Below are 27,012 nucleotides of genomic sequence, written 5' to 3'. Positions count from 1 at the left end.
ACGAAAAGGACCAAAACAATAGCAGAGCGAGATAGCCGGTGTCCCGCGGGGAGCTGCGCGGCGGGGGCGGCTGGACAGCTCCGCTGTGCGGCTGCTGCCGCTGGCGCGCCCGCCCCGCCCCGCCCCGCCCGCGCTGCCCCGCGCCCGCCCGCCCGCCCGCTCCCTCGCCCGCTCTCTCGCCATTTTGCGCCGGGCGCCGCCGCGGGCGCTGCACAGTCCGTATCCCGGCCGCCGCCCGGGCTGACGGCGCCCCGCCGCAGGAGGAGGAGGGGGAGGCAGAGGCGCAGGGATGGAGAGCGATCGGCTGGAGAGCCCGGTGAGCGCGGGGGGAACCGGCGGGGCGCGGCCGCCGGGGCGGGGTGCGTCGTTCTTCTTCTTGTGCTGCGGCGGGCAATAGGGTGTGTGCCTACCTGCCTGCCTGCCTGCCTGTCTGTCTGTCTGCGTGTCTGTCAGTCAGTCCGTCAGTCCCCCTGGTGTGCGCCGACAGGTCCGTCCCTGCGCGGCTGTCGGCGCAGCCGGGACGGCGGGCAGGGCTCGCAGGGAGCTCCGACGGGCGCGGTGCGCGGAGGGGAAGCGCTCCCGGAGGGCGCCGGGCGGAGCGGGCGCTGCCGCTGCCTGCCCGACGCCCGGGGCTTGGCGGGGCGGCCGCGAGGGTCGCGGAATTACTGAAGAGCCGCACCGATCCACAGGCGGCTCTTTGTGCGACAGATAAAAAACGTAAATAAACATATAAATAAATAAATAAATAAATAAATAAAATGATGTTCCTGACTCGGAATTATTACCCTACTAAGTCAAGACAGTTTCAGCCCTTAAACGTGAATCACACCTCAGGAAAGCCTGTTGTTTAACCAGTCTGACACTTGATTTTGCTTTTTTTCCCCCTTCTCCCTCTTCGTAAGCCATCAAGCAAGCTAAACGTACGGACTCCTATTGTTAAGAAGAATGGTTGTGTTCGGTTGCATTTCACTTGGTCCTTGAGTGGAATTAAGACTACTCCCCTCCTTTCCTCCCCTGCAATGCAGACATGACCTAAAGATGAACTGAGTTTGCCTGGTGGCAATGTTCACTTCAGTTGAAATGAATGCTGTCAGTGCTTTCATAAATGTTAATTGATATTTGTTTTAGGCAAAGAAGCGCCTCAAACCAGATAAAATTGTGTGTATTTGTTCTGCAGCGCTGGGGTTTGGTGACATAGAGTAGTGCCATAAGTCTTGGTGGCTCATGTTTTCTTGCACTTAGACTTGTTTCTCCCTCTTTCTATCATGAAGGTTGCCATTAAGGGTATTGAAAGAGAACTTATCTGCCCAGCATGCAAGGAATTGTTTACCCATCCACTCATCATTCCCTGCCAGCACAATGTCTGTCACAAATGTGTGAAAGAAATACTTTTTGCATGTGAAGACTCCTTTGCTGATGGAGGCTCTGAATCCTCTAATCAGAGTAGCCCTCGAATTAGAATCGCTGCTTCTAGCATGGACAGAATTGACAGGATTAATAGAGCAGGTATGTATCAGAAATTGTGCATGTTTTTCTGATTTTGTTATTAGACTGGCTTGAGCTGAATAGTGTCTGCATTGGTAAAATGTCTTCCTGGTACTCCTGATGTGGTTACAGAGATAACTTAGGGATAGTGCTACTCTTGTTAATTTTGTGTCAAAAACAATGGGAATATTTTTAAGGACAATGCACACTGTTCTATCTATAATAGAGTCATCTTTGTGGCATTCTATAAATCTTTATAACCATTGTGTTTTTTTATTTCTGTATTTCAGCTCCATGGTGATGTAGTAGCATCATGTTCAGTAGCATGGAGATGTAGATTTTGGCGATTTCATTGCCTGCCATGGCTTGCTCTGGTTTCGTCCAGCCCCAGTGCAGTAGTTCTGACTTCCTTCTGAGCCTGTGTAGATTTTGCAAGCTAGTTTTGTCCTGCGCACTTCATTATGCATACAGTAAATAATTTTCCATTGGTTATGATTATTGCCTGTTTGCAGATTTGAAGGGCGTATGACTGGAAGCAGACAGCCCTAACAGCCTCCTTCATTGTGGTCTGCTTGAAGATTTAAGGAGTGCTTAGCTTTAGGACTCCTCATGCTCTTTGTGGTATCGTGCTAGAAAGAATCTTGCAGTCTTTGTAATCCATAGATGAGTTGGTCTGCTCTCCTACAGATGTATTGAAAATGCTTTGTGCATGCTTTATTTCTTGAAAGATATCTGATCTTGGCTTTCAGGCTTTTTTCTGACATAATTATCTACTTTAAAACCACACTCTCTGTGCTGAGGAAGAGTTACCAACAAGACATTGTTACATTTATCTTACATTTCATGTTACTAAAGTTCATCCTTCCCAGTTTTCGCAGATCAAATGTGCAATTTCACCAGCTTCTTCTAAACAACTATTTAGTACTGTTTAGTACTGAATTATTAGTACTGGTACTCTTTCAAATCAGTTTGTTAAGCAAAAAGCCACTAGTTCTTGGTCCTCCTCCTGCCACCACCACCCTGTCCTGAGAAACATGTACAGAAGTTGTTGCAGGAGCTGTAAATCTTTAAATCCACTGTGATCTGCCACCATCTCAGCAAACTGATGGGAATATATCTCCTCATCTGGCCTGCTAACAGAGAGGTGATGGCTTTCCTAAAGACCTGTTTGATGAGTAGCAAGAGAGGATTGAGATTTGGAAATAATGAGCTTGCTCCCTCTTACCTCAAAGAGCGTTGGGCAGAAGCACATCACAGGAAAATTATCATCTCAGACAGTTCAAATTTGCAGAATGAAAAGCATATGGAAATTGAAACATTAAAGAATAGATGTTTAAATTCAGATTATACTGTCTTTGCTTCTAATGTTACTGGCATTATAGCTCCATTGCTATATCGGGTGTGAGATTTGCTCTCAGACCAGTTTGGTACCAGCAATGGTGGCAGCTTGCAATTTATGTTTGCATAGTTCTTGTCTTGCATCTGCAGTACTCATACTGTGCATTGCCTTGCTAAATTTGCTTTGTGATCTGTAGGGGAATTTGCAAGAAATCAGCTCCATAAGAGAGACAATTCAAGGAAAACATCCAAAGTGGAGTCTCACATGCATAACAAAAATCCACTAGACCTTCTGAGAGGCTTGTGCAGAGCATGTCAGTGTCAAGACCTTAGTGTCCCATTTCAAAATGCATATGACACCTTATTTCCACTATTTTTTTTTTTTACCCCACTTAAAGAATCCCTGATGACTCCATAAGGGAATATAATCTATTTAAAATGGGTTGGCATTTAAATTCTTGGTATGCCAGAAGGAGTTGGTCTGTATTTGGTCATGTTCTGTATTTGTTGTGCACACAGAGCTTGCACTTACAAGTACAATTTATCTTAATGTAAAAACGACAAAACTCATTGAAATGGAGTGTATGTGCTGCTTAAAACCAGTGTTTTGGTTTAAAAATACTTCTCTGTTTGTATTGTATTTAAAATAATTTTTAATTAGCAAAGTCTTACTGTATATAACATGAAAATGAAGGCTATTTCTTTTTGCTGTTCAATTATCTCTAATGTTACTGTAATTACATTGTTGGTGCAATTAAAGTGTGTAATGTGGTTATGTTGACACTCGTGTGAATGTTTGAAATATCTCTCCCTGTACCCTCCCCCCTCCAATGCCTTCTTTCTCCCTTCTCCTGCTCTGCTTAAATCTTACTGTTGTTTGATATGCTAGGAAATTAAACATTCTTGCCTTTTAACCCTGCAGGAGTTAAACAGCCACAGGAGAGAAAAGAGTTGGTGCTTTTTGAACCATTGTAAACCAATGGTATATCTCATTTTTTGATGTCTAAACAGCTCTCTGTTCATTGTTCGCAGCCTCACACAGGAGGTCTTTTGGGTGCAGAGGTAGAAATGCTTCACTTCTTGTGTTGGCTAGAGATAGTCTAGCATTTAGATCTCAAGTTAAATATTGTCAATTAGCATATAGCTTTCTGTCAGTGGTCAAGTCCACAAAAATTCTTTTGCAGTGAGCAAAGGTACAGCAAAGAAGTTCTATAAGGACAGCTTTTCATTCTGTGCAAGACTGATTTAAAGGTCAACTGGACTGGAATTATGTTAAGAATTGGATTATATTTTTTTCCTTGTGTGTGTATATGACTGAATATACATTGGTGCGTACAAAAAGGCACAGAGAATCCCAGCAATCACCACACTGCCTTCTGCACCCCCTGCTTTTTAATTTTCAGGAGTTTACATGCTCAAGTTTCAACAAGACTGTCTTACTGGTAGTGAAGTGTGATTATTGGATTCATCTTCCTTATATTTACAGGTTGTGTTTGGCCATCACTGCTAAATAGAATGTAATATTGGTTCATTATTGTATTTAAGCCTGTCTAATTTGATGAAGAATAGATTGAAATTTGCGCCATGTTGCTATGAGTAGGTAGTTATGAATCTCACAGTTTATCACAGCACATGAATATGTGAGGAAAATGAAATATTTTACACTTAGATTTGTAGTATTTGGTGTGTCTAATGACACAATCAGATTGAAGGATAGTCAGTCTTTTAATTATATCTCATTTCCAAAACTAAGCTTTGTCTGAGCAGCTCAGCCACTGTGTGGACTTTTTTAATACTGACTACATTTTTTTTAATGTAATTGTTGGTCAAAAATGGGAGAAAAAGTCCCCAAATTCCTTGTTGCCACAGTATTGGGAGACACATGAGTAATCCATAGAATATGGTGTCCTTCAAGAAAGATGTGAACTGAGCTAAACACAAATCTGAATTTCACACTCAGTGGAGGACAAAGCAGCTGATGGGAAGAGGAAGTTTAAATTGCCTCAGTTGAAGGCTGAAAGTGTCATTAAACAGAGATACCGTACAATACCATCAGACCTCTTGGAAAGCTGTCCATGTCTGCTCTTTTTGCAGGAAGCGCTTTTGATTTGTGATAGACTAAGGTATCTGAAAGTAACATTTTAGCTCTGCTGGCTTCTCTTAGGAGGCCTCTCCCCTTTCCCCTTTCCCTCCCTCTTTCTCTCCTGCTTCCCTCTTTACCCCTTCCCCTTGCTATCCCTACCCACTTATTTTCCCTTCCCATCTTCCTTCCCCCTAGAAGCCCATCCAAAAACATTAACTGAGTTATAGTGTGGCATATACATTTCTATTCTAAAAAAGCTTCAACCTTGCAAGACAGTCCAGTTGACTTTTAAATCTTTTTTTATTAGACTTTCACCCATTTAATGTCCATGCCTTCCACAACCATAGAATTCTGATAATATTGTTTACTTGAAAAACACAACTTTAAGATGTCTTATCCCTTTGCAAACCATTCACTACAGCTTGGGCTTTTCAACATTTTAGGTATTGGTACCTCTCCTTGGGAAGATGATGTTTAGACATTGTCTTTAAATGACATACTTTAAATTGTTTTTTGACTTGACTCTGCAATCTGCATGGTAATATTTGTGAGTCTGAGTGTATGTTGCGATTTTTTTTGCAACTGATTGAGCAACTTATTGCAAGTGGAGCAATCAGTTTACAAATCACAGTGGAAAATTTCATGTGATGATTTCTAATATTTCAGCAAATAAATATTTGCTTGTTGTAAACTGAATTGACAAAGTGTAAAAGAGAATGTGGGTAGGAGCTAAGTTTCTCTGAGCTGCACATCTAAATACGTCTACAAAATCCAAGGGGTTTTTTGCTCTGGTTTTTTTTTTTTTTTGTGCTCTTTTTTGTTAAGATTTTTTTTTAATATTACCAGAATTTAGTTTCAGCAAGTTGGACACAATACAGTTAGGAAAGACAGTGTCCAAAGTAATTATTTACTTCACCAGTGCTTACTTCTTAAAATATTAGTGTAGAAATTCTTGAAGCAGAAAGCAAACTAGAGTGTTAGCATTTTAACGCTCACTAGGCCAAAAGAGGATGAATCTCCTTATTTTTGAGTATTGAAGTGGCAGAACATGCCAAGCAGCTTAGCAAGCAAATTTCCAGGATTTAAAACAGGAAAAAACCCCCAACCTAGATTCTCGAAGTGCTGTCAATGAAAAGGGATGAGACATCTGAAGGTGTGCAGGATTTCCTTGGTACTGGATTGCTTTCCATAGAGAATGTCACCAGTCTTTGCAGAGCATGGCTCATGATGACAGTCTCATTTCGGTCCACCACAGGCAGAATGAAAGGCCTCCATTGGGATGGATATGAATTTCAGATTGTATTTTTAAACTTGACCACTGCACCATGTTTTTTCCTCCTTGTTATCTTGCTTTGTCATCGTTCACTCCCTGCTCTAGCATACTACTTGTAGGCGGTCCCGATATGTGCTGCTTTGTATGATTATTTTCTTAGTTTCAGCAAATGTGTGTATTCTAGATCACTTTTTGTAGCTGTTGTCTGCATGGCACTGCATGTGAAGTCATCTTTTTGTCTAGGACATTGTAGAAGTCTGTATAGAAGATTTCTCTGTGTTCCTGTGTGCAGTGCTAGCTTGGAGCATACACTGAAAATACAGTTTGTGTTTCACTGTTGTTGCTGTGCCTTGCATGCGTGTGTTGCTGTGTATGCCAAGTTATAGGTACTGCAGGATGTGCAGTTATTAATTTATTTCAAGTAAATCTGAAAAAAAAGTGAAATCAGGCAACAATCTCTGCTCCCTTAGGGAGAGAGTTGCATACCTGTGCCTTGTGTCACTCATCCTCTTCTGTAAATGCAGCCTAGTTCTGCTCAGAACTTACAGAAAAGCATGGGACCAAGCTGGGTGGGAGACTGTCAGTGCATGCACACTCATCCATGCTCTGACTGTGACTTCTTGGCTGACAGTCATGCATAACTACTACGGGTTAAATTTCAAAGATATTTAAAGGAACTGATTCCTCATAGCAGTGTTGGTGTTTTATTTGAAGAGACTGGAAAGGGCATGATAGGAATGGAGGTTTTGGATTGTTAGGTGAAGGAGCAACAGGAGAGCAGCTCACAGCAAGGGTATTTTGGGTAGCAACACAGGACACTTCAGAAAGAAATAAAGTATTAGCAATTTTGATGGGAAAATAAATGCAGAGAAGAACAAATTTCCCTTTTTGAAGAAGAGCCAATTTCAACGCTGAGAATTCAGCTATAAGTCATACCTCCACTTACAAATTTGTTAGTTTTCTGGTTTCAGCTGGAATAGAGTTAATTATATGCTGGAATATATATTGGAGGGATAACAAAAATAGAAAGAATGTAATACAAAATAAAGAGAGGAATAAAATCTAAGAAAAACAAGTGATGCATAATACAAGTGTTCACCCAGTGCCCACCCTGTCACACCTGACTGCCCCTAGTTTATGTCATGTCCAGGACATGTTATGGTTTGGAGTATCTCTTTGGCTGTTTGGGTTAGCTGTCCTGGCTGTTCTCCCTCCCAGCTTTTCATGCACCTGCTCTCTGGTGAAGCATGGAAAACTGCAAAGTCCTGGATTTAGGGTAAGCACTACTTAGCAACAGCCAAAACATCAATGTGTAATAACCTCATACTGAATCCAAACCACAGCACTGAACCAGCTACTAAGAAAATGATCTCTGACACAGATGAAATCAGGACAGTTAGTTATACCAATATGCAGTGCTCTCAAAGAGTTCTTAAACAATACACCGGCGCTACAGAATACAGGGTCTTTGGTTTCTTTGTAAGGGGAAGCTGAGAGAATACAAGTTAAGCCTGAAGACTGGCTTAGCCTGCTTTTGAAGTACATAAAGGATGCTTTCTGGTAGTTGCAGCCTGTGGGTTCATGAGTGAGACAGGATGCACTCCTGGTTTGATAACCTCGGGAATAACCTCTGAGTCTGCGTGAGACATCTCCTTACAGACTCAAAAGGCTTCTTAAGTTAGTGGCTTTTCTTGACCCTGTGATTTTACTTTGAGGAGAGGGGGAAATTTGTGTGTAGCTACTTGGTAGGAGTGCAACTTCTCTGCAGCTCCCCCTTTAGAAATTAATAGAGGTAGATGTATGCTGTGTATGCATCCCTGTGGAGATCTGTGGTTCCTCAGTTCAGAGTAGAGTAACTCGAAGACATAACTGCCTTATTTAGCAGCCCTCCTTTATTGAGGCCTTTCAGGAGGGGCCAAGTGAGCCTCAGCATTTTTTGACTAAATTATTTGGCTGAGATGATGTTGCTGTTGAGTAAGAAATGTCAGAAGGCTGGTTTGCACAGCATAGCAGCTTTACTTTGGGTTCTCTTTTTTATACATTGTTGCAATACAGATAGACCTGGTTGGTGAATTAATCAATACATTCCACCTGGTAGGCTAATTAACAAGACACCTTAGCTATTAACAATCTTTGAGAAGATCAAGAAAACAGAAAGTAGGAAAGCAGCTCCTGTAGGTTTTTTATACTAATAAGCTATCATTGTTTATCTTCAACTTCCTAAAGTGTCGCAAGCCAATTCTGGGAAAACTTACCTAGTTTTCTCACTCTCTGACCAGGCTGTCACATCCACAAGATGTCACACTGTTCCCTCGTTTTCCTGTTTTTTTTTTTTTTTTGTCATGCCTCTTGGGATGAGTAAAGTAAGTTTGAACTCAGCCAAAGCAAATTTCAGGGAGCTCAAGGTTGGCTATGTGTTACTTTTGCTCTGGGAGTTAGCATCTTTCACTTCAATATGTTAGGAAGCTCTTGCTTTCTATATGGGTAACCAGTTAGTCTAAACCTACTTGGCTTCCACAAAGTTTTGTGTTTATTGTTTCAAAAGGTTACAGCTTGAGTGCATCCAAAACTAGATAAAGAAAATGGAATTGGAAGAGCTAAATTTATCTTAACATAAAATTAAATTTTTGAGTAGTAGTTTGTAATGTTCTTTGGAGTCAGATGTTACACTACCTTGTCAGGGCAATTGAATTTTCTTTGGCTTGGCAGACTGCATATGAATTGGTGTTGTACTGGTTTGAATGATGTGCTACAGTCTAGAATTGGTTCGTAAATTCCTGTGCTTCTTTTAAAATCTAAGCCAGTTTGGTTTACGCTCATCCTAAATTGGGTTTTGGTGTCTACACAGGCAGAAAACGAAATTCACTGACTCCTAGATCAACTCTGTTTCCTTGTCCGACTTGCCAGCGGGATATTGATCTCGGGGAGCGTGGCATCAATGGCTTATTTCGCAACTTCACTTTGGAAACCATTGTGGAAAGATACAGACAGGCAGCCAGGGCAGCCATTGCTATTATGTGTGATTTCTGCAAACCTCCACCTCAGGAGTCCACAAAGAGTTGCATGGACTGCAGTGCAAGCTATTGCAATGAATGTTTCAAAATACACCATCCTTGGGGAACTGTGAAAGCCCAGCACGAATACGTAGGACCAACCACCAACTTCAGACCCAAGGTAAGTATACTGCACCTTACAGAATTCAGGTTGCAGCATTCTCATGTAGCTGCAGACAAATCTGTGCAATGATGGTTGCTTCTTAGGACCATGATTGCTTTATTGACAATTGCTGTTATTTACTGAGTGAACCACAAGCTTTTGCTCCTTGTTGTCATTGAAGGGGACATTGAGAACATACTTGAAGGGTCCCGTAAAAATAAGGGTTTTACTTTGTGGAATGGATTGTGTTACTTGTGATTTGAGTCTTTCTTTTATTTTCTTTTTTTTTTTTTCTTTTTTAAGGCTTAGTGATCACAAATAACAGAATATTCTAAGTTGGAAGGGACCACAAGGATCATCAAGTCCGGCTTTTAAGTGAATGATTCATACAGGGATTGAATCCATGCCTTTGGTCTTTTTGGCACCTTGGTCTTGAGCATCTAGAATGGACGGCCAAGGAAGGATGGCTGTGTGTAGTAAACTTAAAAACCCCAACACACCTGGCCTCTTCCATGCCCCCTTTAGGTACATCCCCTTTGGATGCTTTGTGCTTGAATTTGACCCATCACCAAGCATCTTTCTGTCCTTCCTTGTATCTAACAAGAGCAAAAGGTGGAGTTACAGTCTCCGTTGTTATTACACCATTATTTTTTTTTTTTATCTATAGCAGAAGAGATAAAAATGTTATGGCAAAATGCCAACCTTTATACACTGGTGCTGCTGTTACTGCATTCAGACAAAACAGTGATAACAAAATGCCCCTACCTTTTTGTCTTATGCTGAGCATGGCGCAGTACGTGGCAGTGCCATATTGAATTTGTTAGATCACAGATGTTACCTGTCACAGATGCTATCTTGCTAACCAGGGACCACAATAATGGCCTTAATTTCCCAGCACATGTGGGGGCACATTAAGGGACATGTGCCTGTACTTCCTTGCTTGATGTCCCACAGGTGCCAGAAATGCTGATGGTCAGGGAGTCCTGATTAATTATTATTAAATTAAGTAAATTTGATTAATGTGCAATGTGTAAGAAGCTCTTGACTGGTGTACTTTCCTTCTGAGACTGGAAAAATTTGAGCCTCTAAAGTTAGCAGGCTGGGAGATAGTGAGCATGCAGAAGTCCACTTGGGGGTGTTTTCCGTGAGTATAAAACATGAATTCCAGTTAAAAGTGAGCACATGCTTCATATGCTTTCAAATGTACTTGCGCACACATTGTGTGAATTGTCCCTCTATTGGATAAATGAGAAAGGTGAAAGTTTGCATACTATCTTCTAGCTCTTTCTTTAAAATGCCATACAGATCCTTAAAAACTTCTCTTCTATGGCATCTAAACCCTGACAGCTGCAGTGTTGCTATTGAAAAGTACCAAAGGCATCCTCTGATCCCTGTGCACTCCTAAAGGTTCCTAATGTGGTGTTACACTACATGCAGACTGAATTCAGGATTAAAAGTCAGTAGTTGAATTCTCTTGAACCAGAGGAAATGGGGTGAAGTGGTTTAGATTATTGTGACACTGAAGTATTGACTATGTGTGCATGTGTGGGATTTAGCATTTCTAATTATATGTGAAGACAGGAAGAGCGGAAAAAAGGAGAAAAGCATGGTGTAGTTAACTTTAGATACATTTACTTGTTTTGAAAAACTTCCCAACCACAGTAAGATGATCTTTACTGTGCTCTTACAGAAACTTTTCTGAGGACTGTTTGAGCTTAATATAAAGAAAGTGAAGTGCATTTTTCATTGCTCTGCATTTTTAAGACCTGAGCTGAAAGCATGAAGTATATGTTGATTTCCTAAACAATGTCCTCAGTTACCACTTTAATTTGCAACCAGGCTGGAGAGCACTTTGTAGCCTGTGTGGTGGGGATGGGAGAAGAACATACTGGGCTGATTGTTCTTGAGTTTTGAGAGAAGACAAGGCAGTCTGCTGACCTCTGCTATCTCTTGCTTGCAGGCTGTAGTTCTTGCTTATATGAGGAGATGAATAAAAATAAGGATTTTCTCTGAGGTGTGGCCATACACTGCTGTGGAAAAATTACTTCCACAGATTGACTGAATGACTGTAACTTTTGAAGATGTTTGCCTGCACAGCTGATTTTCTTGGCAGCTTCCTTTTTTCCCTTTTTTATTTTCTTCCAAATCCACTAGTCAATCCAAATGGGATTGCTAATTGCATATTTGGTTTAAGGATAGTCTTAAGGTGCTGGTGAGACTGGTGCCTTTGGGCTTTTCACCATACCTTAAGATAACACTTGAGACTTGAAAGCTGGTTTCAGGTTTTAGCTTATTGTGTCCATATTTGTGCTGCTCACAGTTTTCTATTTTTATGCCCTTTTCTGACCTTTCTTGTGTGGGGGCATATTGAAACTGAAAAGCTTCCTCAAAAGTTCCTATTTGGTAACTTCAATGTAATAGATGACCCAGATGTTGTCTTTCAGTGCTCTAGAATGAGGCAAAGCAAGCATTGTTTCTTTTTTTAAAAACACAAACACATATGCACGCTTTATATGGTTTAATCTGTTGCCTGAGCTTCGACTTGAGCAGCATTTTTAACTCTTGGAGCTTTTTTTTCAACAAGTTCTGGTTTTGAAAGGTGATTTTTAGCAAACACCAGGTTTCTTACAATGCTGTTTGAGCTAATCCTGAAAGTAGCAGCTAGTGTGAACAGCTTGTAACTGGAGTCAGATGGAAAGATTGAAACACTGGAGTCTTTTTTCTTTAAAATGACTGTACTTGTAGGTGGTGGCTGCACTTGGTAGCTCCAAGAGCAATAGCAATGTGGTTTATCAAAATCTAGCTTGGACCTTAATTGCTACAATGTTACATCCTCTCTTGCTTTAAGAAACAGTTCATAGCTCTTGCAAGAGATGTTGGCATGAGCATGGTTAAGTTTGACAGTCTGGGTGTGTTCTATATTGCATTTACAGCTCTGAGTTGGAGTGTAGGGTGCTGGAGGCATTGCAAACAACATGGGCAGGGTTTAGCAAAAGATTGATTGCTATATGGAGGCTACACAGAGACTGCTAGAGGCTTACTTACTGTAAACCTTGTGAAACTGTGTGTGTTCATCTGCTGGCTTTCAATGGCATTGACAAATATAAAAGGTAGAAGATAAACTGACTATAAAAAATTCACTGATGAAGTCACAGGCTGCTTAGGGTTCGTTGTGTGTTTTGATTTTTTGTTGAGAACCTTAATTTTTGGAAGTACACCTGTACTGTTACTGCTCTTTTTTTTTTCCCCCACAGATTTTGATGTGTCCAGAACATGAAATGGAGAGAGTAAACATGTACTGTGAAATCTGCAGAAGGCCTGTTTGTCACCTTTGCAAACTGGGTGGAAGTCATGCAAACCATAGAGTAACAACCATGAGCACTGCCTACAAAACCCTCAAGGTAAAAGAAAATATCATTGGACCTGGCCTTAAGAAGGGAAAGAGTACTTTTGATGTGAGGGCAAACTCCCACTGGATAGAAGCCAGGATGTGTGTTTAGGAGACCCTGAACTAGTTTTGAGCCCTGTCATTGTGCAACATTTGTTAATGTATATATTATCTGATATAGGGCATGTTTTAGAAACTAAACTATTTGCTATGATGCTTGAAACATAACCCCAGAAAAGTGCTGTCTTTGTATTTCAGCTAATTGTACAACAGTACAGACAACACAGAAGGTTTAAGTAGTTAATCAACTTTATAATAAAAATTTTTTAATATAAGTGCTCAGGTAGCTTGTGGTAGAGGATACTTGAGAAGCCCATCTGAGAAATTTGCCTCTGAAGTATCTGTTGATATCTTTGTATGTTTCTGAAGCTGCATAGCTGTTAATTTCCTAAGCAAAGCACTACAGTAAAGGCTTACAAACATGAGATTGTTATTGAAGACAGCACCTACTTCCTCTTCTTTTTTTTCTTCCTCTCTTGCTCTCAGGAGAAAAAAAAAAAAAGGAAAAATAAAAAAAGAGCAGATTTGCTTGCCTTGTGCTACTTGGCCTCCTCATTAGTTTGCAAGGCCTTTCCTGAACACCTGCTAACTCTTGCAGCTAAGGAAGCATTGGGCCAAATCTGTGATTTGAACTACTAATTTTTCTAGCAACTCTTGCTACAAATGAGTTAATAACTATCAGCTCCTTTCTGTAAGTTTAATGTCCTGAAGCCTCTTTTTTCCCAATCTAAGAGAGAGTGATTCCTGGGTGATTGGGAGCCAGCTGACATTATTACCTCTGATCCTTAGAGCCTATGCCAGCAATCTCACTCACAGTTGCTTTGCAGTCACTGCAGGTCACCAAACAATTCTCCACAGGACTGCTGCTCATAACTGGTGTCATGCTGTTGTCCTTGTGGCTAGATAAACTGAGGACAAAACTGGATGACCTGCCTGTGCTGATTGTCACTTTGTGTGAGATGCCCTATTCTTGCTGTTTTACTTCAACAGGAGAAACTTTCAAAAGATATTCAGTACCTCATCAGTAAGGAGAGCCAGGTGAAAACTCACATCACACAGCTGGATCTGCTGATGAAAGAAACAGAGGTAAGAGTGGCTTGAAGGTTGTCTGGGGTTGGCCTTTGTACAGACACAGGAAGGATTCAAAACTGGTTTTAGTGAAATGTTTCAAACTTTGAGTTTTTCAGTTAAGTAGTAAAACAATTTTTGAGCAGTTTGTGGTAGACTGACTCACACATGGTAACACCTAGTCCTGCCAGTATGGGAAGCAGACAAAGGGAAGTTTATTTTTGTGTAAATTTAAATAGAATAAAGCTTACTTGATACCTTAAACAAAATGGGTTAAACATAGGGTATTTGTGTACTTATGATGGTGCACTATTTACACTGCCTGTTTACCTTGAGAAAGGCAGGTTTAAGGGCAAAATCTCCCTGCAGAAGAGTCACATACAAGCTGAAGAACATGAAGGAAGAAATTGAAGAAGCTCCTAGTACTGGTGTGTCTTGATTACAGACAGCCTCTGAGTTTTGCAGTTCTTTTTATCCAGGGCAGTATTCAGAGGTGGCACTGTGGTTCAGAGGGTGTACGTGAGAAGCTGGACTGGACCCTCAGGTCAGAGTGGTTGGGGAAGGTGGAAGAGCATCTAGCTCTTGGGCATGAAGACTTCAGAGAGACTGATGTGCTTTTACAGTACTTTTTCATGAGCTATCTAGACAAATGTAATGCATAACTCAAGGCATAATCAGAGGAATACTTTCCTGCTCTTCAGTCTCTGTTAAAGACAGCAAATGCTGACTAGCTTGGGTGGTGTGCTGATCTCATTTTCAGTGCCAAATAGCGTAACAAAGCTCATTATTATTACCTGTCAAATGGATGACTTGATTGCTGTGATGTCTTGAACAACGTTAGGTATGTTTCTGTACAGAGTCACAGTGATGTATAATCTGTCTGAAATGTCTTTTGTTTGCTCCTAGTGCAACAGTGAAAGAGCTAAACAAGAAGCATCTCAGAGTTTTGAGAAATTATATTGTGTCCTGGAAGAGAAGAAGTCTGCAGCACTTAGGGCAATTGAAACTTCTAAAAATATAAGGTTGGAAAAATTGCAAACACAAATGGAAGAATACCAAGGGCTCCTGGAAAATAATGGCCTTGTAGGATATGCTCAAGAAGTGCTTAAAGAAACAGATCCCTCCTGTTTTGTTCAAACAGCAAAACAACTTCATGTCAGGTATCTTAAATATTTTCTGTTTGAGGTGCAAGTACTCTTCTAGGATGTCTGTGCGGTTGTATTCTCTTGGAGATGGTCCTGGTCACGTTCAGCTGGAACTCCTGCATTAGAGCATGCCTTAGGAAACAATATTCAGGAGAGGAGTGCTCTTGTCCTGCCACAGTGCCTAGCCTTGTTCAGTGGGACTGAAGTGGGAGGGTAGTCTGTTTAACTCCCTGAAAAATTCCTTGTCTCAGAGATTTTATCAGGTATTTGCAAGTTAATCTAACAGGTCTCTTCTGGCTTTGGGCTCTTTGATCTTTGATCTCTACCAACGCCACACATCAGTTTTGCTCTTTGAATGCAGTGTTCCAAATTGTTTAAATGTTTTGCCAACTGAATGACTATCTGTTCATTATCTTTACACTGATACACAAAAGGCCTTTAAATTTGGCATTTGACAATCTTTCTAGAGATTCTAGTGAAAATTTCTGGGACACATCAGTAAGTACATGAAAGCAGAACTTTTTTTAATGCAAAACCTAGCATTTTTACTTTAAGGAATGGCCCACTTGAATTGCCTTTCTTTTTTTCTTGTGCTATACCATTTTTGTGTGTTCAGAATCCAAAAAGCTACTGAGTCTCTGAAGAGCTTTAGGCCAGCAGCTGAAACTACTTTTGAAGACTTCGTGGTGGACACTGCCAAGCAAGAAGACATCCTTGGTGACTTGTCCTTCCATTGCAATGGTAAATTCTGAGAGCATTAGGTCTTTCTCAAGTTGTTTTCATTCGGTCTTTCTCAAGTTTTAAGGGCTTCTCTGGAGAAAGGCAGAACTGCACAGGGCAGCAGTTGCAGGGCTCAGTGTTGTGACTTGCATTGTTCCTTCTGTCTCTGTGATTCAGAAGGCATTACCTGCCAGCAGTGTTAGTTTCAGCTTTCACAAAGAAGCTAAAATGACATTTCCTTCAGTACCAGTTTGCACTGGCTTCCAAGTTACATCGCACTCAGTCTTTCTAAAAGCTTTTTATTGCATGACAGAAAGTAGTAGTTTTTAAAGTGTCAGAAAAAAAAAGGCTCAAGCCTTTCTAAGTAAAAACAGAAAATGGGGGATTTATTTAAGTGTATGAACAGAGAACCATCCTCATCTACTCCTTTTAACTAAGAGTCAGATGCCCTCCTTTAACTGTCCTATAGCCCAACAAAGGGGTTATCTCTTGGTTTAAGACAGTTTTAAGAGGTGGATGCTTTAAAATGAGTTTCCTCCCAATATAGTTTTAACTAATCCCTTTCCACCAATAAGGAAAAATAAGTATGAATATATAGAACTGAAAAAAAAATAACAATTTACTAAAAAACAAAAAAGCAATGGGTCAAAAACTGTAATAGTCCCTAGTTACAAAGTGGCTGAAATCTCACTGAGGTACAGCTAGATTTGGAATACAGTAACAGTTTGGGTTAACCATACAGCCAGGACTGGTTGTATGGTTAACTACAAAACAACATGTATCTAAATTTCAAAGCTTTTTTCCTCATGTGTTTCAGGTCTAGAAATACCAGTAATCAACGAAGAGCAAAGCAGAATGTACAATAAAGCTCTCATCAGCTGGGAATGCCCTGGGAAGACAGATTCAGCTGATATCTATGTCCTTGAGTATCATAAACTTAATAAAGAAGAGGAGAGTGTGACATGGCAGAAGATTGAAGTTTGTGGCAAGAGCAAAGTATTATCAGATCTTGATGATGACAGCAGCTACACCTTTAGAGTTCGAGGTTACAAAGGGTCCATCTGTAGCCCTTGGAGCCGAGAAGTTATTATGCATACTCCTCCAGCTCCAGGTAGGGGTTTTTCTTATGTCCGTCATTGTCAAGGGCTGAAAGTAGTTTCCAGTAGCTCCCAAATGTCTCCTGCACTGTTACCAGTTTCACAAATGTTTAGAAGCACTGTTATAGATTAAGTCAGTAACATACAGAGACTGTTAGCTTGTGTGACATTCCTGGTAGCCTTTAAAAGTGGCAAAATCTAATTTGTATGTCTTAAAATGTAGTTTATAAGTACAGAAGGCCAAATACATAACTAAGCAGAAGTTTTTTTGGGATACTGTTTTTCAGTTTTCAGTTTTCTTTTCGATGACAAATGTGGGTACAACAATGAACATCTCCAGCTGAACCCAAGAAGAACATCTGTGGAAAGTAGGGCTGGATTTCCTCTGCTTCTGGGATCTGAGCGCTTGCAGGTTGGATGCTTCACAACCCTGGATTACATCATTGGCGACACTGGGATTGCCAAAGGGAAACACTTCTGGGCTTTTAATGTGGAAGCCTATTCATACCTGGTGAAAGTGGGAGTTGTTCCTAGCAGCAAGATACAGAAATTGTTCCACAATACCCCTGATGTTATCAGTCCAAGGTAAATTGCACACTCTTGCTTTAATGCATGTTTTACATAAGGGGATGTTTTTTTTTTAAAAAGTAAATGAAGAGCAAGTTTGTTCTCAGTTAGTACACAAGGTGAAACTAACCAGTGAAAAGTTTGAAGGATTTGGTGTAAGCAGGGTGTCGCGTTATTAGCAGAAAGATGTCCTAATTATCCAGAGTCCTATTTTCTTTCTTTTTGGGAAAGAAGTCAGGTTCCTGTAGATGCCAAGGAATGTCAGTTAAAGCAAGAAGGTTAAAAAAAATTGTAAGTTTTAAGATTGAAGCAATGCTTGATTATCAGTAGTAAGGCTCTACCTTAATTCCCTTGGCATACAAGATTTGGCAGCCTTTCAGAGGAACAGTGTTCACTGTATTTGTATGTTTTTGCAGCAGCTGTGTCACAGTGGATTCCAAGTTACTGGCTTACCCCAGGCTACATGCTTGCATACTGTATTGGAGTGCTACTGAGCACAAGCCAAAGTACAGTGGACAAACCAATAAAAAGATTTCCATCTCACAATTCCAGCAATTGTAGCAAGCCTGGACATATGTGGGAACTGCAGGCAGGGAGGCTATCTCCTGGGGACTTTATTCAGAAATTTAACAAATGTTTGCCTTCTTCCTGTATAACACATGGAAAATGTGACAGCACAATCTTGAGCTGCTTAAAGCCAGATGGAACTATTTGCAAAGTGAGAAATTAGATCTAAATTTCCTGATTTCTTTTTCCTTCTCCATGTAGATCTCTGCGGAATTTTAGCTGACACAGAAAAAACTGCCCCCACAAGCATCCCAAAACTGAAATCCTAAGTAGGGAATGTCTCTGCTGAAGAATGTGTGTTTCTCCTTGTGTATTTATCTGAGGACAGAAGTGGAGAGAAAAGCATGTAGACTGACCATGCAGACTCTCCAATAACCATCTGGGAAACTGTTCAGGGAAGTCTTAAGAAAGGACACATTAAAAAAAGTCCCCAAATTTAAACTACTAAAACACTACCTTTTGTCTTGTAATTTTACAGATACTGTAACATAACAGCATCATGGAAAACTCACAGGACAGGTTCTTGTCTGTAAGGATTGGTCATATCAACTGGAGCTGAAGCTGGCCAGAACTGCTGGGAACAATAAAAAGAGTGTTTTAAATAATAGCACAAGAGAGAAATACCATAGGCCTGTTATAGGAGGAGGACTTTCACCTCACTAAAAGGAACAGAGACAAGGCAGGGATGTTTAATGCTTTATTGACCTTGGTTTTCAACACCAGTGGTGGGCATTGGGGTCCCAGAACTCAAGGACCACAACTGTGAGAATGACAAACTCCCAGTCAATCCCAAATTTGTGCAGGATTTGCTGTTTCACCCAAATCCCCGTAAGTCTGTTGGGCTTGATGGGATTAATCCTAGGGTACTGAGCTGGCTGATATCATTGTGAGACCTCTCTGATGTTTCAATGGTCTTTGGAGGTGCCAGTCAATTAGAAACTGGCAAATGTTGTCCCAGTTTTCAAGACTGGCAGAAAAGATGACCCTGGTAACTACAGGCCTGTCGGTCTCACTTCACTTACTGGTAAATATATGGAGAAGATTATTCTGTGAATTACTGGACAACTGAAGAATAGTGCAGTCATCAGGGGAAAGTCCTGGAAAAGGACTTGGAAAACTTACTTTTCTTTCGTGACACATGAGCTGAGCTGACCAAGTTGACCTTTTGATTTCAGTAAAGCTTTTGATACTGTGTCTCTCAGGATCCTCCTGGACAAACTGTCTGGCACACAGCTGGATAAACACATCATATGATGGGTGAGCAACTGGCTCAGGGGTCAGGCACAAAGGGTTAATGTGAATGGGGTGACACCAGACTGGTCACCTGTCACTGGGGGGTTCCACAGGGCTCCAGGCTCAGTCCTGTGCTCTTCAACAGCTTCATCAATGGCTTGGACACAGGACTAGAAGGGTTACTAAGTAAGGTCACAGGTGATAGAAAACTGTGCTGACCCCCTCAGCTGACTCCCTCAAAGGCAGGGAGGCCCTGCAGAGAGACCTTGACAAATGAGAGGATGGGGCAGGCACCAAATGTATGAAATTCAGCAAGGGCAAATGCTGGGTTCTGCACCTGGGATGGGGCAACCCTGGATGTACAGAGAGACTGGGAAAGGAGTGGCTGGAAAGTAGTGTTCTAGAAGGGGCCCTGGGGTCCTTGGTTGATGGGAAACTGAACCTGAGCTAGCAGTGCCCTGGCAGCCAGGAGGGCCCCCGTGTCCTGGGGTGCATCAGGCACAGCATCACTGCTGGGCAAGGGAGGGGATTGTCCTGCTCTGCTCTGCTCTGCTCTGGGGCAGCCTCACCTCCAGTGCTGGGGGCAGTTCTGGGTACAAGAACAGCATTGAGCTGAGAGTGTCCAAAGGAGGGCCATGAAGATTTTGAAGGGTCTGGAGGGAAAGCCTTATAAAGAGTGACTGAAGTCACTTGGCTTGTGCCACCTGGGGAAGAGGAGATTGAGGGAAGCAGAGAGGCAGACACTGATCTCATCTTTTAGGTGACCATTGACAGGACCCAAAGGAATGACATAAAACTGTGTCAGGAGAGGCTTAGGCTGTATATTAGAAAAAGGTTTTTCACCCAGAGGGTGGCCGGACTCTATAGCAGGCTCCCCAGGGAAGTGGTCCCAGCACCAAACCTGCCAGAGCTTAAGAGGCATTTGGACAATACTCTCAGGCACATTGTGTGACTCTTGGGGTTATCCTGTGCTGGGCCAGGACTTGGAATATAATGTTTTGTGTTTTCCTTCTAATTCAGGATGTTCTATGATTCTGTGATTTTTTTTACCACCCAAGATTTTTTGGTGATCATGTGTTGTCTGTCTTACAGAAATGTTCTTCTCCTGTTCACATCACTGATCCCTTTTCAGCATTTGACAAAAGCACATGGGGGTTTTTTTGTGTTCCAGATACGAGCAAGACAGCGGTCATGACAGTGGGAGTGAAGATGCCTTCTTTGACTCATCGCAGCCTTGCACACTGGTCACTTTAGGCATGAATAAGTTCTTTATCCCTGCTACACCTGCTGCTCTCAAGGATCCAGCCAGCAGAATCCTTCCCCTGCCATCGTGCTTGGGCATTTGCCTTGACTGTGACAGAGGCAGGGTAGGGTTTTACGATGCAGGCTGTATGAAGTGCCTGTACGAATGTGAGGTGGATTGCTCTGGCTTAATGTACCCAGTGTTTGCTTTGATGGGTGGTGCGGCAGTGCGCCTGGAGGAGGCTGTCACAGCCAACGACAGGGAGTACCACGACGACGACGTCTAGTGTGGCAATCTCTTCCCATTGCTGTTCTGAGACAGAAAATGAAAGCAGAAGAATTCTACCTTAGCTTTTAGTCCTGATAAATTATATTCTGCCTACATGTTACTCACAAGCCTCCGGCCTGTGATTTTTTAAAAATAAATGGTCTAGGCACTTCCTGCACCAGAGGAATTCTCCTGCCTTTCTTGTGATATGTGCAATGCTGTTCTCCAAAGACTTCTTTTCCTGGGGGAAGCAGGGAAGATGTCTGACTAGCAACCAAAATTTACTTTTCAGGACTAGCAACCAAAACTTACTCTTTGGGGTAGAAATCTGCCTTTTCTTTAACTTAAATCATTACATAGTCAGTTTTGTATTTAATGAAGTCAAAGCTGACGGAGTGTAATTGCCATTCTCCTTTTAAGAAATCTGCCTGAATGCCTCTGCAGGGTTAAATGCTTTCCAGTTAACCAACCCCTGAGCACCAGTTGGGCCTTTCAGCACAGAATAGCATATTAAAAAAATAATATGAAAGAAGAAATTAGAAATGGTGTTGAATGTTTAACTTATACTTGGAATGATGAAGGTAAACTTGAATCTGATTGCATGTTGTATACCCTTAATGTGATTGTAAGTTAAAACTCAAGTTCTGTCACTCAGTGTCATATAGTTGGTGGCATAATGGTAAGTTTTTTTATTCTTCCAGGCTTTTAATATAAGCTATCTAAAAAAAAGTGCAATTGCATCTTAAATTGCAGAATTTGGAATAAAAAATCAGAAATGTTTGCATGTGTGAATAATGGTACCTGGTATTTAGGCAAAAGCAAGTGAGTTGCTGACATGAGTAATTATATGTGAATTTAAAAAATTAACCTATGAAAGCAAGTATTAAAGTATTAAAGAAATACCTGATTTTTTTTTTTTTAATCTAGTAGCAGCTTGAATTTTTCTTAGTAAGAATGTTAAAAATGCACTGGTTAAGTTTTGAGACCTAATTTCTGCCTTAAAGGATGTCTCCTTTCAAATTTCAGTTCCTTTAATGTTAAAAACTGTATCACCTTTGCAGAATCATAGAACCATGGGAACAGCTTGAGGTGGAAGGGACCTTTAAAGACCATCTAGTTCCAACCCCCCTTGCCATGGGCAGGGACATCTTCTACTAACCAGGCTGCTCAAAGCTGCATCCAAACTCACCTTGAACACTTCCAGGGACAGGGCATCCACTGCATTTCTGGAAAACCTTCTCCAATGTCTCACCACCCTTACTGTTAGAAATTTCTTCCTTATCTCCAACTTAAATCTATCATCTTTTAGTTTAAAAGCATTTTCCTTTGTCCTGTCTCTCCAGGCGTTGGTATAAAGACTTTCTCCATGTTTTTTTAAAATCCTTTTTATATATTAAAAGGCCATAATAAGGTCTTTCTGGCGCTTTCTCCATGCTCAATAACTCCATCTCTTACAGTATCTTCACAGGAGAGGTGTTACAGCCCTCTGACAATTTTTGTGCCTCTCCTCTGGAAACACTCTGTACTGGGGGCCCCAGAGCTGAACGCAGTGTGTGCAAGCACATATTGCTGGTTCATGGCCAATTTTTCATCCATCAGGTTGCTCAAGTCCTTCTCTGCAGAGCTGTTCTCCATCCCCCAGTCTGTATTGATAGTGGAGATTTTCTGGATCCAGGTGCAGTACCCTGTGGTTGGTGAACCTCATGAGATCCACATCAACACTGGTGCCAGGACAGACCCTTGAGGGATTCTGCTCATTACTGGTTTCTGCTTGGACATTGAGCTGTTGACTGTGATTCTTTGGGTGTAGCTATCCAGTCAATTCCTTATTCACTGAACAGTCCATCCACTTAAACCCTTCTTTTTCAAGTTTAGAGGTAAGAATGTTGTGGGGGATCTTATCAAAGGCCTTACAGAAGTCCAGGGACATGGTATCTCTTATATGTCTTAGCTTTTCCCGTATCCACTGCTGCAGTCACTGGGTCACAGAAGACCACTAGGTGAGTCAGGCAGTTCTTGCCCTTGGTGAACTCAGGCTGTCCCTGATCATCTTCTTGTCTTTTAGAAGTTTTGACCTATCTTCCAGGAGGATATGTTACATGATCTTACTGAGAATGGAGGTGGACTGCCTCTCTTTATAGAAACCCATGTATAAAAAAAAGTAGAGTGTGTGCGCTGTTGACTTGTGGAAAAATAAGGATTTAAAGTGAAGGATGTTTCTAGTAAGTACTTGGTGCTTTCTAATTTGGGGATATGCTTTCTAATTTGGGGATATGCTTTGTAATTTGGGGATAGTGTTGCATCTTGATGAATGTGTATGAAGTATGCTTACTAAGTACATGTATTCAGCTGCAGAGCTCGGAAATGGGACCTGAAAATCACAATACGGTTAAGTGAATGTAGGTCATAATGCAAATCTTTGGCAGGTTTTGCTGTCTGAACTGATCTGACCTGGAGTCCACCTCTCCCAGTGTCTTGTCTCCTAAGCCTCTGACTGTGGCCACTGTTGGAAAAACTGTCAGAAGCAGTTGTGTATGCCAGCACGAGCATGACAGCCAGAAAGGTCGAGCGAGCACAACTTCTTGTCTGCATCTCACCTGCAAATGTTCTGTCTTGATAAGGCTGTGTGAAAGTGCACTCCATAGATTCAGTGTGAGTTGTTTGAGAAACACTTTGATGTCCCAGCAGCAGGTGTGAAGTATGAGGTACCATTTGGAATTTTCTCCTGCAGGAGAAAAGACAAACTGTTTCTTACTAGTTAGCCTTTTTAGTAATTTCCTCTCTTTTAGATAGCTATCATTATAGCCTTTAATTTCTGTCATTTCCTCTCTTGCATCTTCTCTCTTACTGGATTGAAGCTATTGCTCTCTTCTTGCCTGCTGAGACTGACTGAACAGTCCGTCCATAAAACACTTTGTTGCTGTAAAGGATGGCAAAGTTTTGTGTTTTCCTTCTTCTTGTTGTCCTAAAACCATAATTGCCTTTTATTTGGTTGATACCCAATACCATGCTCATGATGAAGCTTCTTCTGCAGTGTTTTTCCTGCAGCCCTGATGGTTAGCTGTGCATGCAGGGTTTTCCCCACCTTGTGTGCTGTTTTGCATTTGTTTATGTTGATAATGCTTGTTTACCTAGTCACTAAGTTCTGAGGGCCTTCTGTCATTTCTAGACTTAGATGTTCCTGAGTAGCTTCATTGGAAACACAAACTTGCCCATGTTTTTGTTTGTTTGCTTTTCCAGGTCTTGGAGCAAACTAAGTTGTAGTGATACTCAGAAGATCTCTCTGCTGTTAAGATTTTTTGTTCCTTCCACTTCTTCCCCCCCTCCAATATGTATTAAACCCCAAGTCAAGCACTGAAAACTCTTACATTAGCATATTCTGTTGAGTATGTGAGTCATGATCTTATGTGTGAGTGCAGCAGTCAGAGAGAGCCAGGAGAAAGGATTCTCACTTCAGTAGCTGTGACTTCTCCCCTTCTATAACTGGCAATGGTCAGTTCATCTACCACACCAGGAATTGGCTTAGAGCTGTAGGTTGTAGGGCTGAACTTTCATTTCCAGACCAAATCTCCTTCCATAGACAAATGTTTCAGTTTTGATTCCTCTGTTTCAGAAACTGGTCTAAATTAGAGGCTTTATGTCATGGTTAGCCCTCCACATTTCCACATTTAGATTTTTTATAAGCATCTGGATTTGTATCACCGGACCTTTTTTTACTTTATAGAAATATTTGTAAATGGAACAGTCTATTGCAGATATGAAGGCAGTGTCTCAGACTCAATGATCTAAAAAAAAGATTATTGGTTTGAGACTATAGAAGTAAGAAATTCAAAATTTAGGGGCTTTTTCTACTAGAGTTTCAAATGAATTTAACATGTGTTCTACTATGCAATTACTCTACTGGACAGAAACTGATGCTACTTTAAACATTTACCTACCTTTTGATATATCTATTTGTATTTATCTCATTCTGAGTTTAAAAATTAATTTGGCTTTTAGTGTTACTTGAATACTTAGTATGCATTCCAGACAGTACTCTTTGGTGCTTACTCCTTACTTCTTCTTACAGCTTATAAAAAACACACAGTCAAGAGGCACTGACAACATGTTGTGATATTTTTTCCACTACTATGGAAATGTCAGCTTTCAGAAATACAGTTCAGCAGTACTTGCCTATCCAGATAATTATTTTTTCAAGTTTCTCCCTATGAAACAGCACTTTACAATGTAGACTAGGCTAAAAATGGTGTGGAATTGTGTGGATCTTTGTGCAATATAGCTGTTTGGTGACTATGGTGTGACTTGCAAAGCTTCATACAGGTGTGAATCATGTAGACACTTTTTAGATACCTAAAGCTTTAACAGAAAGGCCTTGTCTTAAAATATTCTGAAATGTAAAAGTGATGTCTTCGTTTTTTTTTTTAATAAAAGCTGAAATACAGTATCTTAGTCATTCACATTATTATATCCCAGCTCCTGAGTATCCTGGTTGAAATTATTTTTCCTACAAAACATGACAATAGGTGACTTGTGGGGAGAAAGCATTGCTTTGATTCTCAAGTGTTCTCATATACCAGTGCCTCTGATTTTAGGAGGACTAAAGAGTAGTTTGGACTGACTGCCAGGTTTTTACTTAAGATGCTGATGTTAGGAACTTGACTGTCTGAGCCTCCCTCCTTAGTCAGGGAAGGAAAATGTGCATCCAGAAAGAACTTGGCTCTTGAGCATTTTCAAGGGGACCTACCCCTTCCGTAGCAGAGGAGGCAGATGCTGCTTAGCTCTTCAACCTGTACAGCTCTGCCAAAAGACCTCAGGTTGGGTGGACCTGCCTGTCTCTTCAGTCCTGAAAATTGGTGCCACTGCTTAAATCTGCATTCCTTGTTCCATTCAGTGTTTACATTAGTTGATGCTGTTGTTTGCAGGGCGTTTTAAATTTCCAGCTTCCGGTGGTTGCTGCCTTCAGGCCAGCTCTGTGTGCATATGGAAGCAAGAGAGGCTGTATCCACAGGGAATCTCCTGTGACGTGTGCCGGTGCAGTTAAAGCAGCCAATATGGAGATGTGGACGTTCTAGGAGAGGCAGACTGATACTCCTGTGAAACCAGGAGTATTGAAACCAGGAGCAGTATTCTGCTGAATATTCACAGAATCACAGAACAGTTAAGGTGCGAAGGGACCTCTGGAGATCATCTAATCCAATACCTCTGCCCAGGCAGGGTTGCTGTCATGGTTTAGGAATGGTGTTCCTCAGTTAAGTGTTCCCATGGAAACTGCCCATACATGTGCTGCTTTCTCCCTTCCTTCCCTACTGTGGCAGGATGGAGAGGAGAACTGGAGGCACAAAGAGGTAAAGATCACAGGCTGAGATAAGGAGAATTTACTAGAAAAAAACAATGAAATAAGAAAATTAACAGCAACAACAGCAATGCTAATAACAGAGTATAGAAGACAGGTGAATAATTGACATGGGATTGTTCAGCGTATGGAACCCAGTGACACCTGAGGGCACACCTGACACACCTTGGTGAGAAACCCCACACCCCTCTGTCCTGTCCCCACTGTGCAGGGCCTGAGCTGGAATAGAATAACCTGGATGTGCCACTTATGGCTGCTGCAAAGGTTAACTCTGCCCTGGGTGGAACCAAGGCATTCACCCAGAGCCAGGGAGAATGGGAGCACTTCCAGATGGGTTTTGAACGTCTCCGGTGATGGAGACTCCACAACCTCCCAGAGCAGCTTCTTCCAGTGCTTTCCCAGTCTCAGTTGAAGTTCTTCCTCATGTTAACATGGAACTTCTTGTGTTTGATTTTATGGCCATTATTCCTTGTCCTGTCACTGGGCACCATGAAAAGAGTCTGGCACCATCCTTTTGGCTCCCACATCTGAGATGTTTGTATTTATGAGGTCCCCTCTCAGTCTTCTCTGCTGTGGACTAAACAGGCCCAGCTCCTGCAGTCTCTCTTTGTGAGAGAGATGCTCCAGACCCTTAATCATCTTTGTGACCCCTGCTGAACCTCTTCACTAGCTCCTTGTTCTTGTACTGAGAAACTGGACGCAGCACTGCAGATGTGGCCTCACTAGGGGGGCTGAGTAGAGGGGCAGGATCACCTCCCTATTGACCTGCACTGCTGGCAGTGCTCTTCCTGATGCAGGATCCCATTAGCCTTTCAGACTACAATGGCACTGCTGGTTCGCGGTCAGTCATTCACAAAGACTCCCAGGTGCTTCTCCACAGAGCTGCTCTCCAGTAGGTCAGTCCTTGACCTGTGCTGGTACTTGGGGTTATTCCTCCCCTGTTGTAGTACACTTGACCCTGCTGAACCT

General features: G+C 41.6%; 1 protein-coding gene across 2 annotated transcripts; it reads left to right on the top strand.

The window, feature by feature from the left end:
• The first annotated feature begins 202 nt into the window (after positions 1-202).
• Positions 203-25,131, top strand: TRIM36 (tripartite motif containing 36). 2 transcript variants are annotated; one of them, XM_030237447.2, is made up of 10 exons: positions 203-316; positions 1,272-1,506; positions 9,028-9,353; positions 12,590-12,736; positions 13,774-13,869; positions 14,758-15,011; positions 15,613-15,737; positions 16,534-16,827; positions 17,101-17,398; positions 20,352-25,131. In XM_030237447.2, exons 1-10 carry the CDS (start codon positions 290-292, stop codon positions 20,707-20,709), a joined length of 2,160 nt encoding a protein of 719 aa, XP_030093307.2. In that variant the 5' UTR covers positions 203-289; the 3' UTR covers positions 20,710-25,131. The 2 variants fall into 2 exon arrangements, with proteins under 2 accessions (XP_030093307.2, XP_030093308.2); XM_030237448.2 differs by lacking the exon at positions 1,272-1,506.
• The last annotated feature ends 1,881 nt before the right edge of the window (positions 25,132-27,012 follow it).

The sequence above is a fragment of the Serinus canaria genome, chromosome Z, assembly GCF_022539315.1.
Source record: "Serinus canaria isolate serCan28SL12 chromosome Z, serCan2020, whole genome shotgun sequence".
NCBI classification, from domain to species: domain Eukaryota; kingdom Metazoa; phylum Chordata; class Aves; order Passeriformes; family Fringillidae; genus Serinus; species Serinus canaria.
This window is presented reverse-complemented; position numbering and strand designations above follow the sequence as displayed.